Source organism: Mytilus trossulus, chromosome 2, assembly GCF_036588685.1.
Source record: "Mytilus trossulus isolate FHL-02 chromosome 2, PNRI_Mtr1.1.1.hap1, whole genome shotgun sequence".
Classification (NCBI taxonomy): domain Eukaryota; kingdom Metazoa; phylum Mollusca; class Bivalvia; order Mytilida; family Mytilidae; genus Mytilus; species Mytilus trossulus.
The window spans coordinates 19,257,118-19,272,889 of record NC_086374.1 but is presented as its reverse complement, the minus strand read 5'-3'; the positions used below and the strand labels follow the sequence as shown (position 1 = coordinate 19,272,889).

At 32.5% G+C, this 15,772-nt stretch overlaps 2 protein-coding genes across 3 annotated transcripts in view; one reads left to right on the top strand and one right to left on the bottom strand.

Moving 5' to 3' along the window:
• The first annotated feature begins 1,280 nt into the window (after nt 1–1,280).
• LOC134706686 (UMP-CMP kinase 2, mitochondrial-like) lies at nt 1,281–5,294 on the top strand. Its single transcript, XM_063565853.1, has 5 exons — nt 1,281–2,047; nt 2,540–2,672; nt 3,292–3,493; nt 3,868–4,095; nt 4,442–5,294. The coding sequence occupies exons 1-5, from the start codon at nt 1,325–1,327 to the stop codon at nt 4,563–4,565; spliced, it is 1,410 nt and encodes a 469-aa protein (XP_063421923.1). The 5' UTR covers nt 1,281–1,324; the 3' UTR covers nt 4,566–5,294.
• A 1,167-nt stretch (nt 5,295–6,461) lies between these two features.
• The window catches only part of LOC134706683 (probable ATP-dependent RNA helicase DDX23), a 28,188-nt gene continuing 18,877 nt past the window's right edge, over nt 6,462–15,772 (bottom strand). For both annotated transcript variants that reach the window (XM_063565847.1, XM_063565846.1), the window contains exons 13-16: nt 14,980–15,131; nt 14,114–14,222; nt 13,293–13,467; nt 6,462–7,211 (exon numbers count right to left, since the gene is read on the bottom strand). In XM_063565847.1, the coding sequence (XP_063421917.1) occupies nt 6,985–7,211; nt 13,293–13,467; nt 14,114–14,222; nt 14,980–15,131 (663 nt within the window). In that variant the 3' untranslated portion in view covers nt 6,462–6,984. The remainder of the gene's footprint in view (nt 7,212–13,292; nt 13,468–14,113; nt 14,223–14,979; nt 15,132–15,772) is intronic.

The window sequence follows — 15,772 nt, the reverse complement described above, 5'->3', positions numbered from 1 at the left end:
CGTATTCGATGTCTCATATACTCTAGCAAAAGATGTCTTAGAATAACTGTATTCATAGGCGGATCAGGGGGGGGGGGGGGGGGGGGCTTTCGTGGGAAAAGTTTGATTGATTATCCAGTGAATCACTGAAACATGACCATGACTGGAGCGGCCCCCTTAGGTAAGTCAGTGCCCCCCCCCCCCCCCCCCCCCCCCTTCTGAAAAGTTCTGGATCCGCCACTGGTATGCGATGTCTTATATACTCTAGTATAAAGTATCTTAAAATAACTGTATAAGCCATAGAAACAGGAACATATATACAGAATGTGGCAGGGTTGCACATGTTAGCTGGATCCAAACCCCGAGCCAAACCCTAATATTCGACAGTTGTATAGTATAATATAAGAACGACCTATACAAATCAGTTGAGAAGGCTTAACTCATTAGATGGATTCAAATACAAATACTACAAATAGTTTATTTCAATGACATTTTCATTCGTATAAATTGCGATCGCGGGATTTTTACGAGAAAGTTCACTATATATATACGGAAAACATATTCGGAGAATTATTTACTTGAAACAAAAAATAAAAATAAAAAAAGGAAAAATTTCTTCTAAATTTGGAAACCGATATATTGTCTAGACTAGAATTCTCTTTAGAAAAAAGTATATGTACATAAGTTTTACAATAAAACCTAGCCATTGATCATTTAGCCTTATCTGTGCACCATTTTTTTTTAAAAGTTTCACATCACTTTAACACATACATATGATCACATATGAACAATAACCTACTGTGAATTAATTATTTTACTATGTTTCTAAAATATTGAATTATACATATTAGAATCAGAGACATATATACACATATATGTGTATATATCATGTCACTCTGTTAGAATTAAAAACCGGGCTCTGTCGTGAAAACAGTGGCGGATCCAGGAATTTTTTATAAGTGGGGGCCTACTGACTGACCTAAGAGGGGACCCGCTCCAGTCACGCTTGAGTGATTCCCTATACAAGCAACAAAATTTTTTCCCAAAAAGGGGGGGCGGCCCCCTGCCCCCCCCCCCCCCCCCCCCCCCCCCCTAAATCCGCCTCTGGAAAATAATATGGAATTAGAAATTACGCTACTTCTGTACTTTTTGATCCAGGTCCGTTTTAATTATGAGTTTTATTTCATTATGAAGGTGATCAAAACATTGTTATAAATCTTTCTAGCCTTTCTAAGCATCCATCCTAGATCATCCTAGTCCATAATTTAAAGGGGCGGATAAAACAAGGTTACTCCGAAATTGTTTTATCTTTAATTTAGCCTCGTTTCAAATATGAAAGTACAGAATGCCTAACATTTTTAACCTGAAAGCGCGTTTTTTAAATAGGACATCATTCTATCTTCAACTTGCTAGTGTGACATATGATTCATGCTGTAATATGGACATTCACATCGCTTTCCCAGACAAACCAGTGTACCTGGAACGATACAAAGGAGGGGAAAACTTATCACTGAAGAATCACAAAGAAACGAGTGAACTTTCACTTTCGCCTTCAAACTGTTTTACCGATAAAAATGACATTTTGCTATTTCCAAACATCTTGAAGGCAAACAACGATACAATATCAAATTATATCAAAAGTGCCATTCGTTCCCAAAAGCTGTTGAGAGAAATATCCCCAAAATATACATCTAATGTCTCACTCAGTACATTCACTGATACTGACTCAAATCAAGACGCTCATGAAAAAATATACAGAGGTGTTTGTGTTTTTGCCAATCATTCACTTGAAACATTTAGTGCAAAAGATGTCATTAAGATAGCTAATGAAAATAATTTCAAAAGACACTATTTTATTAAACAAATAAAAGAAGGAAAATGCCGGGTTGAAGAAAGAGATTCAGAAACTATGGGTGTCATATCAGATCATGTTTACATAGTGAAAGACAGCTGGGGAACATTTGAAAAATGTCTTTCTATCACACAGTGTCAGTCAAGAGCATTTTCTAAACCAGACTTGTGTCCTGTTTTTCACAGCTATGTTGAAGCTAGAGAAATATTATGCAAGGTAAAATTATTTCTGTATTCTTTAATTTATCATGTTTATAGACCATTTTTTTCTATTTTTTATACTTTTGCACCTCATTGTTCTTGTTATTCTCTATTACTTTTATTTTAGTCAATTTTTTTCTTTTATTTATATTTTGGTCAATTTTTCTCTATTATTTATATTTTGGTCAATTTTTCTCTATTATTTATATTTTGGTCAATTTTTCTCTATGATTTTTATTTTGGTCAATTTTTCTCTCTTTCTATGAAAATCATAGTTAAGTATTAATTGCAGGTCATGTATTGAAAACATAAAACAGTAGGTTTCCCCATATTGCACCATTTGTAAGCTTGACTTTACTTGACTTGAACTTGATAAGACAGCACAGTGTTCCTCTTGGCTTTCTCACTGACAATTTGTATATTAACCAATAATTATTGAAGATTAGAAATTGCAATCAAATATGTAAGACTGAGCAAGTAAAGTACTCACTATCATGACTATTTTCAGTGTAAAGATATGCCTGAAGCCATCACCTTGCTAGATATTGCTGACAAAAATATACCAGCCAACTTTGACGTGAATAAATTACAAAAGCAGATACAACATCCTTTTGTAGTGGTAGAAGGACTTGATGCAACAGGTAAACATTTAACATTATCATTTTTGATATCATTTATATGGTCATGTTTACTTGCTGTTCAGTCTAAAAATTAACCTGTTACAATACATGAAGGTTACTTCTGAAAACTGACCAAATGAATTTAACATACTTAATATTGCAATCATGGTAATGGTTCTAAATTAAGTTTTCCTTAAGCCAGTGAAACAAATGAAGTTAAAAGAATAGAATTCCTTTGCAACCCCACATTGTAATATAGTTTGTATGGATATTTTTATTTCCATGACAATGATGCTATCAGATGTCATCTTTCTACAGATGAAATTCCAAAAGCAAGGTATATAGTTTGTGACAGAACAACAGCTTTTCATTGTTTTACTAGCAAACCAGAAGAGGTCTGAGGACTTGAAAAGTTTTGGTCAAACTAATTGATATTAGGCGAAACATTATGATGTCCATGATTATTCTTGGACAAAGTCAATAAGAACAGACTAATTTGACACAACACAGATGTGATATCCACAATTTCAAGAAGAGCTAATCTGTATTATACACAAATATGAAAGATTGATAGATAAATCAATTCTGTAGACCTGAATATTTGTCTTTGTTAATAACCTCTTGATACTTAATATTTTAGGTAAAACAACATTAACTGAAACATTAGAGAAGAAACTGAATGCAGTAAGATATTACACTCCTCCTCCTGAAGTGGCCCATCTAAGGAAGTTCTTTGATGCTTTGCCAGAGATCATAAGAAGAGCTTATTACTGCATTGGCAATTACATTGTAGCAATACAAATAGCTAGGGAATGTCAGAACAAAGCAGTTATAATGGATAGGTAAAAATGTTGTATTTAAATTTATACATAATGAAAGTTGTATAGATGTGCAGATAGAAATCATTTTACAGTAATACATAATTATTTTTAAACAGGTGCTTCAGTGATAATAAGCAATCAATAATCAATCAATTAGGTAAATGGATGGCAAAATAATCCATCTTCCTTTTTAAATTCACAAGAATTTAATTCTCATATAATAAATTCCATACCACTTTGGAGAGATGGGAATTTACAAAAATTATACATACTTAAATGTGATATTTTTATCATTTGTATAAATTTAAGAGAGTTTTTGTTCAGATAAATTAGATAAAACTTACTGTAAGTGCTAAATACAATGCACAAGCAACTCGTCTTATGTTTCCCCACAGATTTTGGCACAGTACTACAGCATATGGGGTAGCCAATGAAACCAGTACTTCTGACATGCCACCTAGTGGACACTGGGTCTACCAATGGCCATCAGATCTATTGAAGCCAACGCTAGTTCTGTTCCTGACAGTTACAGAGGAAGTTAGAAGGCAAAGGTTGTCTGGTAGAGGAGGAGCCATAACATTTGAGGAGCAGCACTTAGACAAGGATGTTTTATTTAGACAAAGGTAGACATTCCTCCTTTCACTTCTCAGCCATTGATTTTGCTTGGTTATTTACAAATATTCCTTCAAAAGTGTTGAAAATTATGTGTTTGTGTCTTTTGAATAATCTTATATTTTTTGCATAAAACTCTTTAACTTTTAACTAAAAAAAATACAGTCCAAGGTTTATTGCATGCACAGTAAATGACTTATTTGTAAAAATTGCTTAGTCCTTTAAATATAATAGAAAGCAATGCTGTTACATACAATTTTGTTCAATAAACTAGAAAGCAAAGTGTATAAAACAAAAGCCAATACTGTTTAATAATAAAGTTATCATTTCTTACCATGTAGATATTTTATTTTGTAGGCTTTGTGAAGCATACAGAAGAATGCAAAATCCTGTCTGTATTGAAATAGATGCCAAAGGTTCAAAAGAAAGTGTAGTGAAGGCAGCAGAAGAAACACTAGAAAAACATGGAATAAAATTGTAGATATTGAGGTGACAAGTCATTGATATTAGATGTATCTACATGTAAACTAGTCACATTATTATACAGTATTTTAGTTATAGTAATATAATTTGTATACCCCACTGCAAGGAGAAGGTACTGGTTGACCTCTTTCTGACTAATACATCTTTTCTGAATTATCTCTGCAACTTTAAATTTTTGGTACAAAGCTTCATACTGGTAAGCTGCACATTTCATCATTCTATCTTCCTGTTTGCAGAATACATTTTCACTCTTCAAATTGATACTAGTTTAATAAAAGTTCTTCTTCACATTTTTCACAGCAACTACAAATCAGAGCTTCTTAATATGGTAGCAAGCCTCATTTAGGAAGCACATTTTCATGTCTGTAACTGAATTACGACATGTTTTAACATATCCATATTACATAAAAGGGATAACATTTATCTGCAAAAATATACTGGGAAGAACAAAAGATCAACCACCAATCCTCTTGACATTGATTCATGTTGAAGAAATTTTTGTCAGCAACTACAAAGACTTTTTATCAATTTTGGTATCAAATATTGATATGGGCAATCATAACATTGTACTCTTCTACTTTTCAGCTAAATTTAGTATATATATGCCTTTCACTTAAAGTCAAGATTTAAGGAAAACATAAGAGATCACTAGCTAACACTACCAATTATGTGTACTTGATTTGAGTTTAGGATTATCCATATAGACTTTCTCATGTGGTAGATATCTTTCTCATGTGGTAGATATCTAATAAAAGTTCCCTTTGTATTATTGTGTTTTGGATGTAATTATCATCTATGGTTATAAACCGATCCACCCTGTTCTAGAATATTTTTTTTGCATGAAATTATGTCAGTAACTAAGACTTACATTTGCAATATATTTGTAACAGATTTCTTGTAATTGTAGGTAAGTGTTAATAAGAGAATCCCTTAAATATGATAAAAAATCATATATCTATTAAAGATACATTGATTCTTTCCCACATCTTGTTTATTTAAATAACACCCGCATTTACATGATTTACCAAGTTCTAAAAATAAATCATCTGAAAAGACCATTCCCAAGCAAGCAGCCAAGAACAATGAAATAGGCCTGTTATAAGTTTTTATTTGTTTTAATTACAGTCATTTGTATTTAAGCATTAGTAACTGTTGTTGATAAATGGGAAAATGTTTTTACATTTATACTTATTAGTTTTTGTTATTGTCCTTTGTATATTATCATTTATAGTAAATATTGTTGTAAAATGTTATGATGTTTATTTTTTACTTCCTTGTTTTATTTAGTTTGCTTTGATAGTAGTATTTTATTCTTAACCACTTCAATTTGTTTTTATACCAAATCATTTCCTTTCCATATATTTTTGTTTTTTTCATACTAAATATCTTAATAAAACAATTTACATTGTACTTGTATTATTGTTTCTTTCATATAAAGATAATGGCCAATATTCATTTTTTTAAGGTTTGATAAATTTTAAATTTTCTGTTTGGTTATTGGGGAAGGTGGGCCAAAAAGGAACAGCATATCAAAATTGTCAATAATTCAATCTTTTGTTTTAACCTTAAACAATGATTGATTGATTGTTGGCTGCTTAACATCCAGTTGCAAATATTTCATGCATGTTCAGGACGAGAACAAGTGAACATTTTAAAATACAATAGGTAGAGGCCATCTTGGATGATGGTTGGGGAAATTTGGACTGTCACTGGAAAATGAAGTTATATTGGATAAGGACAGAAATTTTGCCTTGTAATAGACCACCTATGGACCCCTCAAAGAGTTGTCCTTAAACAATGAATTGCTGGACTAAAATTAATCCACAGATGTGTCTTATATTGATATATGGAGGTGGTCATTGCATACACTGTAACTTGTAAATCATAACAATAGGTATTTCTATTTCTATGATTTATTCATAACATTTAAAACATATTATTCATGAAAGCTTGTGTATCCATTAACATGACAAAAACATTACAGTTATGAAAGTGTAATGATATACATTTAACATAATTCAAATTACTCCAACCTTAGCTCATGTAATAACAATTGTACTGGGTGGGTGAAAACTACAATGAAACAAATTCAACTTTATACAGAAATGTATTCTGAAAATTAAGTTGTATGTAGTTATTTTTTTTCAGTACTATTTTTAAAAGAAGTTGCAGTACCAAAAATACTATACATATAGACCTGACTATAGTAGTGTGTAATATGCAGTAAATCTTCAATCTGCATCCATACTTATCATGACATCAATATCCAATCATATGAAACATGCAGTCACAAAATACATATTTGCTGAAGACAAAATTCAATTTACGCAATCTTTGGTCATAACAATCTTGGATATCTTTAAACTTGTCATTAAAGTCTGACCAATATTATTATACAATGTATAAACGTATGTAAGTTAGCTGAGGAAAATAGTTTCATCTTTTCTCTTCTTATGAACAACTAATCCTGGTTTGTGCTGAGCTTCAGGATGGCTTGCAAGCTCTGGTGGACAATGAGATACAGGGCTATTTATCAAAGCCTGCTTCAAGTCATAGTAAACATAACTATCATCCTTGGTCAGGAATGTAATAGCCGTACCAGTCTTGCCTGCACGACCAGTTCTTCCAATACGATGAGTGTAATCTGAAATTCACAAACAAAATGGTGTTAAATATTTTACTGCCATTTCTATTCTAACTTTAAATGAATGTAATATATTAACTGAATGCACACGCTGAAATGTCTTGCCTTCTTTTCTAACAATTGATTTTATGTTTTAAATCCTTTATGTAAAGTTTTACTGCAAGTATCACAACAACTTAACATGATCCAAGAAAATGAGGCCAAGGTTAGATAAACCAAACAAGAAATACATGTACACCCTACAATCATTCAATACACCAAAAATAGTTGACCTATTACTTATAGTTACTAAGAAATAGACTAAACCAAGAAAACTAAACATTGACCAATGAACTGTAAAATAATAATGAGATCAAGGTCAGATGAACCATGCCAGACAGACATGTACACCTTACATATAGTAATTAGTTGACCTTTTGCTTATACCACCTTAGAAACAAACTTAACAATGACCAATGAAACATGATAATGAGGTCAGATGATACCGTCAAGACAGACATACACACCTTACAAGCATTTCATACAAATTATACCTGACCTATTGCTTATAGTTTTAGGAAAACCACAAAAACTCAACACTGAGCAATGAACCGTGAAAATGAGGTCAATGTAAAACCTGTGAGATTGACATGTACATCATAAAATATTTCCCTACACCAAATATAGTTGACCTTTTGCATATAGTATTAGATAAAAAGATCAAAACTCAAAAACTTAAACTTTTACCACTGAACCATGAAAATGAGGTCAAGGTCAGATGACACCTGCCAGTTGGACATATGTACACCTTACAATCCTATACACCAAATATACTAGACCACAAAAACTCAACCTTGTTCACTCGTCCATTTAATGAGGTTGAGGTCAAAGTTGTAACTGTCTACAGATTACTTTTAATCTCCTGATTAAAAGTAGGATGCACAAAAAAATTTGACTCTATGTGAAATATGAGGAGTTTAGAAATTAAAAAAAATTGCCTGTTCACAGGAGTCAAATTTTTTGGTGCATCCTACTTTTAATCAGGAGATTGATTCAATAGTGAAACATCTAAGACTAGCTTCTTTAGATAGTAATTTAATAATGGCTGTCTCAAAACAATATACAAATAATGCTGTAGCAACGTAACGTAATAATAAGAATTGCGGATGTGTATGATGTGAGTTCCCGGGTTAATCTGGATACTACATTCCTCCTTAACTTATAAAAAAAATAGAAATTTGAAATTAAATAAATAAAAAGTATTTCACTTTGTTTGTGTTGTCTTTGATTAGCAGTCTGTATACATTCACTTGTATTTTCATATCATTGTCAGTTTATCTCCGTGACATAATGTAGTCATTAAAATGTTCTGGTACCCTACGTTCGCGTTGGGGTCTCTGATTTGACAATTGATCTAAACTTTGTTCATTGTTAATATTATTCTTTTGTTCTGTATTCCTTAGCAGTTCCTCTCTCCAATCTGCCCCCTCCCGCGCCTGTCTTGCGGGGGGCCCATATTCTGTATCCTCTGCCCCCTCCCGCGCCTGTCTTGCGGGGGGCCCATATTCTTCTTCTTTTACCAGTTTGTTTGCTATTTTAAATTTACTAGCATCCCTACGAATCTCTCTTCCATCTGATACTCTTCTTGCACCTATGGTTGAGCCATTTACTACAAAAACTACATAGAATGCTGGCTCATATGCTGTTGTCCATTTGTCTCTCTTGTTTTGTTCCAATAACACATAATCGCCTATCTTTAAATTGTGTTTTCTGGTATTTCTGTTTTCAGCTTGATGTTTTATTTTGTCTTTGTAAGATTTGTCTTTTTCATTAATTTTTTTATCATTTGCAATTTCTTCATCTTTGTTTGTTCTTGGAATATATCCTAATTTAGTTCTGACTCGTCTTCTCATGAGTGCTTCATATGGTGGTACATCTGTTGCTGGATGAGGTGTGGAACGATATCCTACAAGCATTTCCTGTACAGCTATTGCACTATCCCTGTTTTGTAAATTTGCTATTTTTTCGGTCTTGTTTAATACTTTCATGAAGGCTTTGGCTTCTCCATTAGCTCTCGGGTGTAAGGGTGTAATTTTATGGTGTTCAAATCCTTGTTCTGCGGCAAAGTTGGCGAATTCAACAGAATTAAATGGTGGTCCATTATCACTTTCTAGCCTTCTAGGAATTCCATGTGTCGCAAAGATCCTCATAAGTTTATCTTTTGTTTGTTTGCAAGCTGTTGTATTTACTTTTTCTACTTCAGGATATCTTGTTCTTTTATCAATTACCACTAAATTATAGTGTCCATCTGGATATGGTCCTCCAAAATCTACAGATACAACTTCCCATGGATTTTCTGGTATTTCTGTCATCTTCAATGGTTCTTTTCCTTGTTGTTTTGTTGTTACTTGACATTCAAAACAGTGTTTAATGTTTTCTTCAACCATAGCATTCATTGTTGGAAACCAATATCTCTCTCTCAACATTTGTTTTGTTTTCGTCATTCCAAAATGTCCCATCTTGTGTGCAGCATTGATCACTTTTTCTTGCAGTGTCTTTGGAACTATAATTTGATTCAATCTGAACACGAGTCCTTCTGCTACGTATAATTCATTTCTCATATGGTAATATGGTATAATATCCATGTCTTTCTTGTTTCTTTCCCAGTTAGTTTTCAATATACAGTCCTTTAATTTAAGTAAGTGTGCATCCTTGTTAGTTTCTTCTTGTAATCGTTCTAGTATTACAGCATGTTCATTGTGAATGACTGCTTTTATCACCCTCTCTGTTCCATCGTTATCCTTTTCAGGCAAAGGATGTCTTGATAAAAAGTCTAGCGGGTCAGCTTCATCTTTTCCTGGTTCATACATTAACTCAAAGTCTACATCCTGCATATCCATGACCCACTTTTCAATATGTGGTGGTAGCTTGATCGTCGTCTTATTAAACATTGGTATCAATGGTTTATGTGCTGTGATTATCTTGAATTTGGGTGCTCCCAGAAGATATATACTGAATCTATTCTTTGCCCATCGAATAGATAATGCATCTTTTTCAGTCTGGCTATACCTCTTTTCTGTATCTGACATAGATCGACTAATGAAATGTACTGGTTGTAATCCTTTCTCTGTTCGTTGAAATAATCCTGCTGACAGTCCTTCATTGAAACTTGCTTCACAACGTAACACTATCGGTCTCATCGGATTGAAAAATGCCATTGTACTTTCATTTGTAATACTGTCCTTTAGCTTCTCAAATGCTGAATTCTCTTCGTGTCCCCATCTGAACTGTGTATCTTTATGCGTTAGTATTCTAAGTGGTGCTGTTAGTAGTGTATATCTCGGTATAAACTTTGATAAATATCCAATCATTCCTAAGAAACTTCTTACTGCTTCTTTTGACTCTGGTGCTTTTGCTTCTTTTACAGCTCTTACTTTCTCATGTGTTGGCTTCAATCCATCCTTTGTAAATTTATATCCATAAAATTCTAACTCATTAACTCCAAATTCACATTTTTCTCTATTTAGTGTTATTCCAAAATCTTTTGCTCTTTTTAATACTTCTCTCAGTGTTTTGTGATGTTCCTCTGTGTTGACACCCCCTATAAGTATATCATCTCTTTGATTCAAACAATTTGGTATGTCTCCAAATATTCTGTACATTTGTTCATCAAATAAATCTTGTGAGCACTTTGCTCCAAATATTAGTCTTTTTGGTCTCATGTTTCCCCAAGGTGTACTGAAAGTTGCAATTTCTCTGGATTCTGGATCCAACATAAGTTGATGATATCCTTGTCTTAAATCCATCTTAGAAAATACTTTACATTTATGGAATTTGTATATGAAATCTTCTACAACTGGGCTCTGGATTATCCTGTTCCTTTCCATGAATTTGTTTGGTATCCTCATGTCGACACATGCTCTTATCATATGCGGTTCTAATTTGTCCTTATCAACTTCACTGAACTTGGGTTTTGGTAATACAACTAATGGAGAACACCACTGCACAGGTGTTCCTGATGGCACTTCTTCGAATATATCTGATTTAACTCCCTCTTCCAACCATTGTTTAAGTGGTTCTTGCAAGTAATATGGAACTTGTCTTGGTTTTTGAGCAATTGGTGCTATTCCTGGTTTCATGCTGAACTTAACGTATAATTCACTGTCATTTCTATAGTCTCTTATTTTACCAATCCCTTCAAAAATACTTTCAAATTCGTTCAATATTTGAGTCATTTCTATTTTCCCATTTTCAGTTACAAGCATCACATCAGCACCTTCGTTAGTTTTCTCGTTTGTTACTTTAAGATCATTCGGTTCTGCAAATGACCCATCTGGTCTTATTTCCATCATTCCTAATTCCTTAAGTGTTGCTCTACTAAGCAATGGTGGTGAATTTATTCTTCCTTGAATAACGATAAACTTTGTTTCCATTCCACATGTCTCGTTCCGTACGATAGTTTTAAATTCTCCTTTTACGGGAAGTGAATTTTGAAGTGTACTAAGTACTGTTTTACTTTTCTCCAATTTTAGTTTATTTTTAGATAACTTCCTTAAATTTGAAAAATGATGTTCATCCATAACATTCACATCTGCACCGCTATCTGGTTCAACCTTCATCTCTACATCTCCTAAATGAATCTTCACAGTTTTCTCATTGTGACCTTTTCTACAAATTGACTTCACTTTTCCTATCCTTGCAACATATTTTATAGGTGCAGATTCATCAAAATAATCATCTTCCTCATACTGATCGGAATCCTCACTGAAATTGTCTTCAACAGTTTTTTTCACATTTTTTCTGTTTATATTCTGCATCATTCCTCCTTTACTTTGATTATATTTACTATCCTGTTTGTTCCTAAATCTACACATTGATTCAAAATGGTTCTTTTTTCCACAAGACCTGCAATCTTTTCCATATGCTGGACATCTTCTGCTTTCATGACGAAATCCACAATAGTTACACAAATCTTGTGAACGTTGATTATCTGTTCCCATTGTTCTTCTTGGTCTGTTACTGTCTTGTCTCCTTTCGAATCTCCTTTCAAATGTGTTCTGCACTTTATATACAACATTAGGTTCTTCTTTCCTCATTTCTTTCAGATGAAGATTTGTGTCTTCTACATGTGCTGCTTCCTCAATAAATTTATCCAAGTCCCAACCTTTACTAATGGCTTTTCTAATCAATTCTTTATTTTCAATATTTTGTATACAGTGTTCAAGTATTCTTTCTTCTGTTGTGTTTCCAAATTCACAATCATTTGCTTTTTCTCTAAGTCTAGATACATAACAACCTATCATTTCTCCTCTTTCTGGCTTAATTTTTGAAAATATATATCTTGAATGATGTTTATTCTTCTTTGGCAAAAAATATTTATTTATCTTATTTTTCAATACATCATACTCATCTGTCCCAGCTGTTATATCATTCTTTAAACTTTTTTCCAATCTCACTAATTCCTTTCCTCCATAAATCAAAAGTGCATCCTTTTTATCCTCAGGCTGTGTTATCTTGAAGTATCTAAATTCTCTTTCAATTCCTTCTAACCAGTCTTCCCATTGTTTTCCAGTAGATAATGGATCATCACTTTGAATAAATGGAATTGTTCTTAAATTTCTCGTCTCCGTTACAACTGTGATCCGTTGCGGGTCTCCGCCGTCCATTTTCGTCTTTTGGTATTTAGGTAAATTCGTTCCTGATTTGATTTCGGCTTTTAACGTATTCTTCTTTATTTCCTTTCTTCAAAATCGTCAGTTTTGTTCATCCTCGTCGCCAATGAAACATCTAAGACTAGCTTCTTTAGATAGTAATTTAATAATGGCTGTCTCAAAACAATATACAAATAATGCTGTAGCAACGTAACGTAATAATAAGAATTGCGGATGTGTATGATGTGAGTTCCCGGGTTAATCTGGATACTACAAATAGTATGACATCAATCTGTCTTCTAATTTCTATTTGATCACTTCAAACAACATCAAGTCCCACTACTCTCTTATAATTCTCTAAACTAAAAACACAGTCTGTATTTTCTTGGCCATAAAGCAAATGTATTTTATCAAAACAAAATCTTTTATTAACCTGTTAGTTTTTACTAACCTTCAATAGATTTAGCCATGTCATAATTAATGACGAGAGAGACATCTTTGATATCAATACCACGACCAGCCACATCAGTAGCTACTAGGATATCCTTGGAACCATTCTTGAGACTAGCTAAAGCAAATTCTCTCTGCTCCTGACCTTTACCACCATGCAATGTTGTAGCATTGAACTGGAAGATATAATGATTCAGATGAGGTTATCCAGTGATCCAAATAATTACTATTAACTATTCAGTTAAATGCCTGTTTAATTTTTTACACACACTCCTTGTAATTTAAGCAAAGTTACCAAACCATAATGATCCAAATTGTGTTGAGCTGGTCATATTTTATGATATCTTTAATATTGGAACAGGAAAATATTGTTTGCAAGTCTATTGGAAGCAGAAGAAAACTTGATACTGTTTGCTCAATCATTTTCCACTTATATAGTGGTCCTCATATCCTTATAGTTAAAGTTGATCACAAAACCATTAAATGAAGTTAAGATCAAGTGAACACTGTTCAACAGACATGTATGCTTTCAAAAATTCTACATAAAAAATTTAGCTGTACTTAATCTTTTACTCTTGATAAATTATGAAATACTGAACAATAAAATGAAGAAAAGAACAACAGACATACTCAAGTAAAAAACTTCCAACAGTGAGGGGTCATTAATATAAATGATATAAATTATCCCTCTCTTGAAATTGAAAACTTTAAACAAATAATTTTAAACCATCAGAGCTGAAATAGTATCTCTTTGCCTTCATTCTGCCTCAATACAATTAAGACAAATTAAATGTGTTTCAAATTTTTTACAACATTACTTACACCCATCTTTTCAAGAGATTTAGCCAACACATCAACACCTTTCTTCTGGTTGACAAAGATAATAATTGGTGGTTCCAGCCGACTCTGTAGAATTCCAACCAACTTCTTCCTACAATTCAATTAAAATACATTTGTACTATCAAATTATAACTTAGAATACATTTGTACTATCAAATTAACTTAGAATACATTTGTACTATCAAATTATAACTTAGAATATGTTTGTTCTATCAAATTAGAACTTAGAATACATTTGTACTAAATTAAATTTTGATATACACTCAAATGGTTCATAAAACTTTAGGCTCTGCCATATTTGCAAAATATCATTTTTTCATGTTCTTGGACACTATGACGATTATTTTCAATATAACTAAAATGATTTTTCGTCAACTTTAGCATAAAAAATACTCTTATGTGTTACTTATTAACTTTTTATGTATTCTCCTTACAAACAATGCTTTATTCAAATGCCACTAATAGTAAACGTAACCTAATGCATTTCATATTTAGGTCAGGATTCTGAGCAAGTTTATAATCTCCCTTTATTTTCTCATAGCAATAATTTCCATAGATAACTTAAAAACAATAAATTTATTTGTAGTTGAATTTGAAAACAGGCAGAGATTAAATAAATCTGCTCATTTTAGTACAGATAAGTTAATATTATTGCAAAAATTGAAAAAGACAGGCTTTGCAAAAATAATATCTTGCTTTTTAATTGTTTTGGAGATATTTGTAAGTAGAATTTCCAGTAACTGCAAAAGTTAATATTGTATTTTTATTCATTGTTCATCAATCATAATAATAAATACAAGAAAACATTTGTGAAGTTCCAGTTATCGTGAAGTAAACTGTATAAATACCTCTTCTCATTATCTGATACCATGTATACAATTTGTTCTGTTTTCTCTGCTGGTTTACCGGCAGATCCTATGTATACAACTGCAGGTCTTCTAAGGTAATTCTTTGCTAATCTTTCTACTGCTGGGGGCATAGTGGCTGTAAACATCACAGTCTGTAATCAAATGTTATAGTGCAATAGTTAAAAGAAAAGAAGAAATAATTCATGACATGAAATGTAAGTCATGATTAACAACATATGTCATAATTCTTTTACAATACAGTTTTTCTAAAGTGATAAAATATCACTGGTGTTGATATATATATCACTTTGGATGTCAAAATAATTATAAGGTTTATTAATTTCAGTTTCTTGTGTATATTTAGGAGTATAGTATGATGTCCATTATCACTGAATTAGTATACATTATTGTTTTGGGGCCAGCTGAAGCACGTCTCTTGGTGTGGGAGTTTCTCGCTGCATTGAAGACCCATTGGGGGCTATAGGCTGTTGTCTGCTCCTTGGTCGGGTTGTTGTCTCTTTGCCACATTCCCCATTTCCATTTTCAATTTTATTACACATTTCACAGAACTGTTTTCAACTGTGAAATAGAACTGTTCTTGTCAGTGAAATATCATTTGAACTTAACCAAAGGTTTCTCCAAAATAACTTTCAGTGTATGTTGCTAATATAATTGAAAGATATCAAAGGGTCAGTAAAAATCATTCAAAATTACTTAATACATTCTCAAGTATTGTTTGATCATCACATTGTCATAAAATTTTAATACAATGTATTCATAACAACAAAAATTC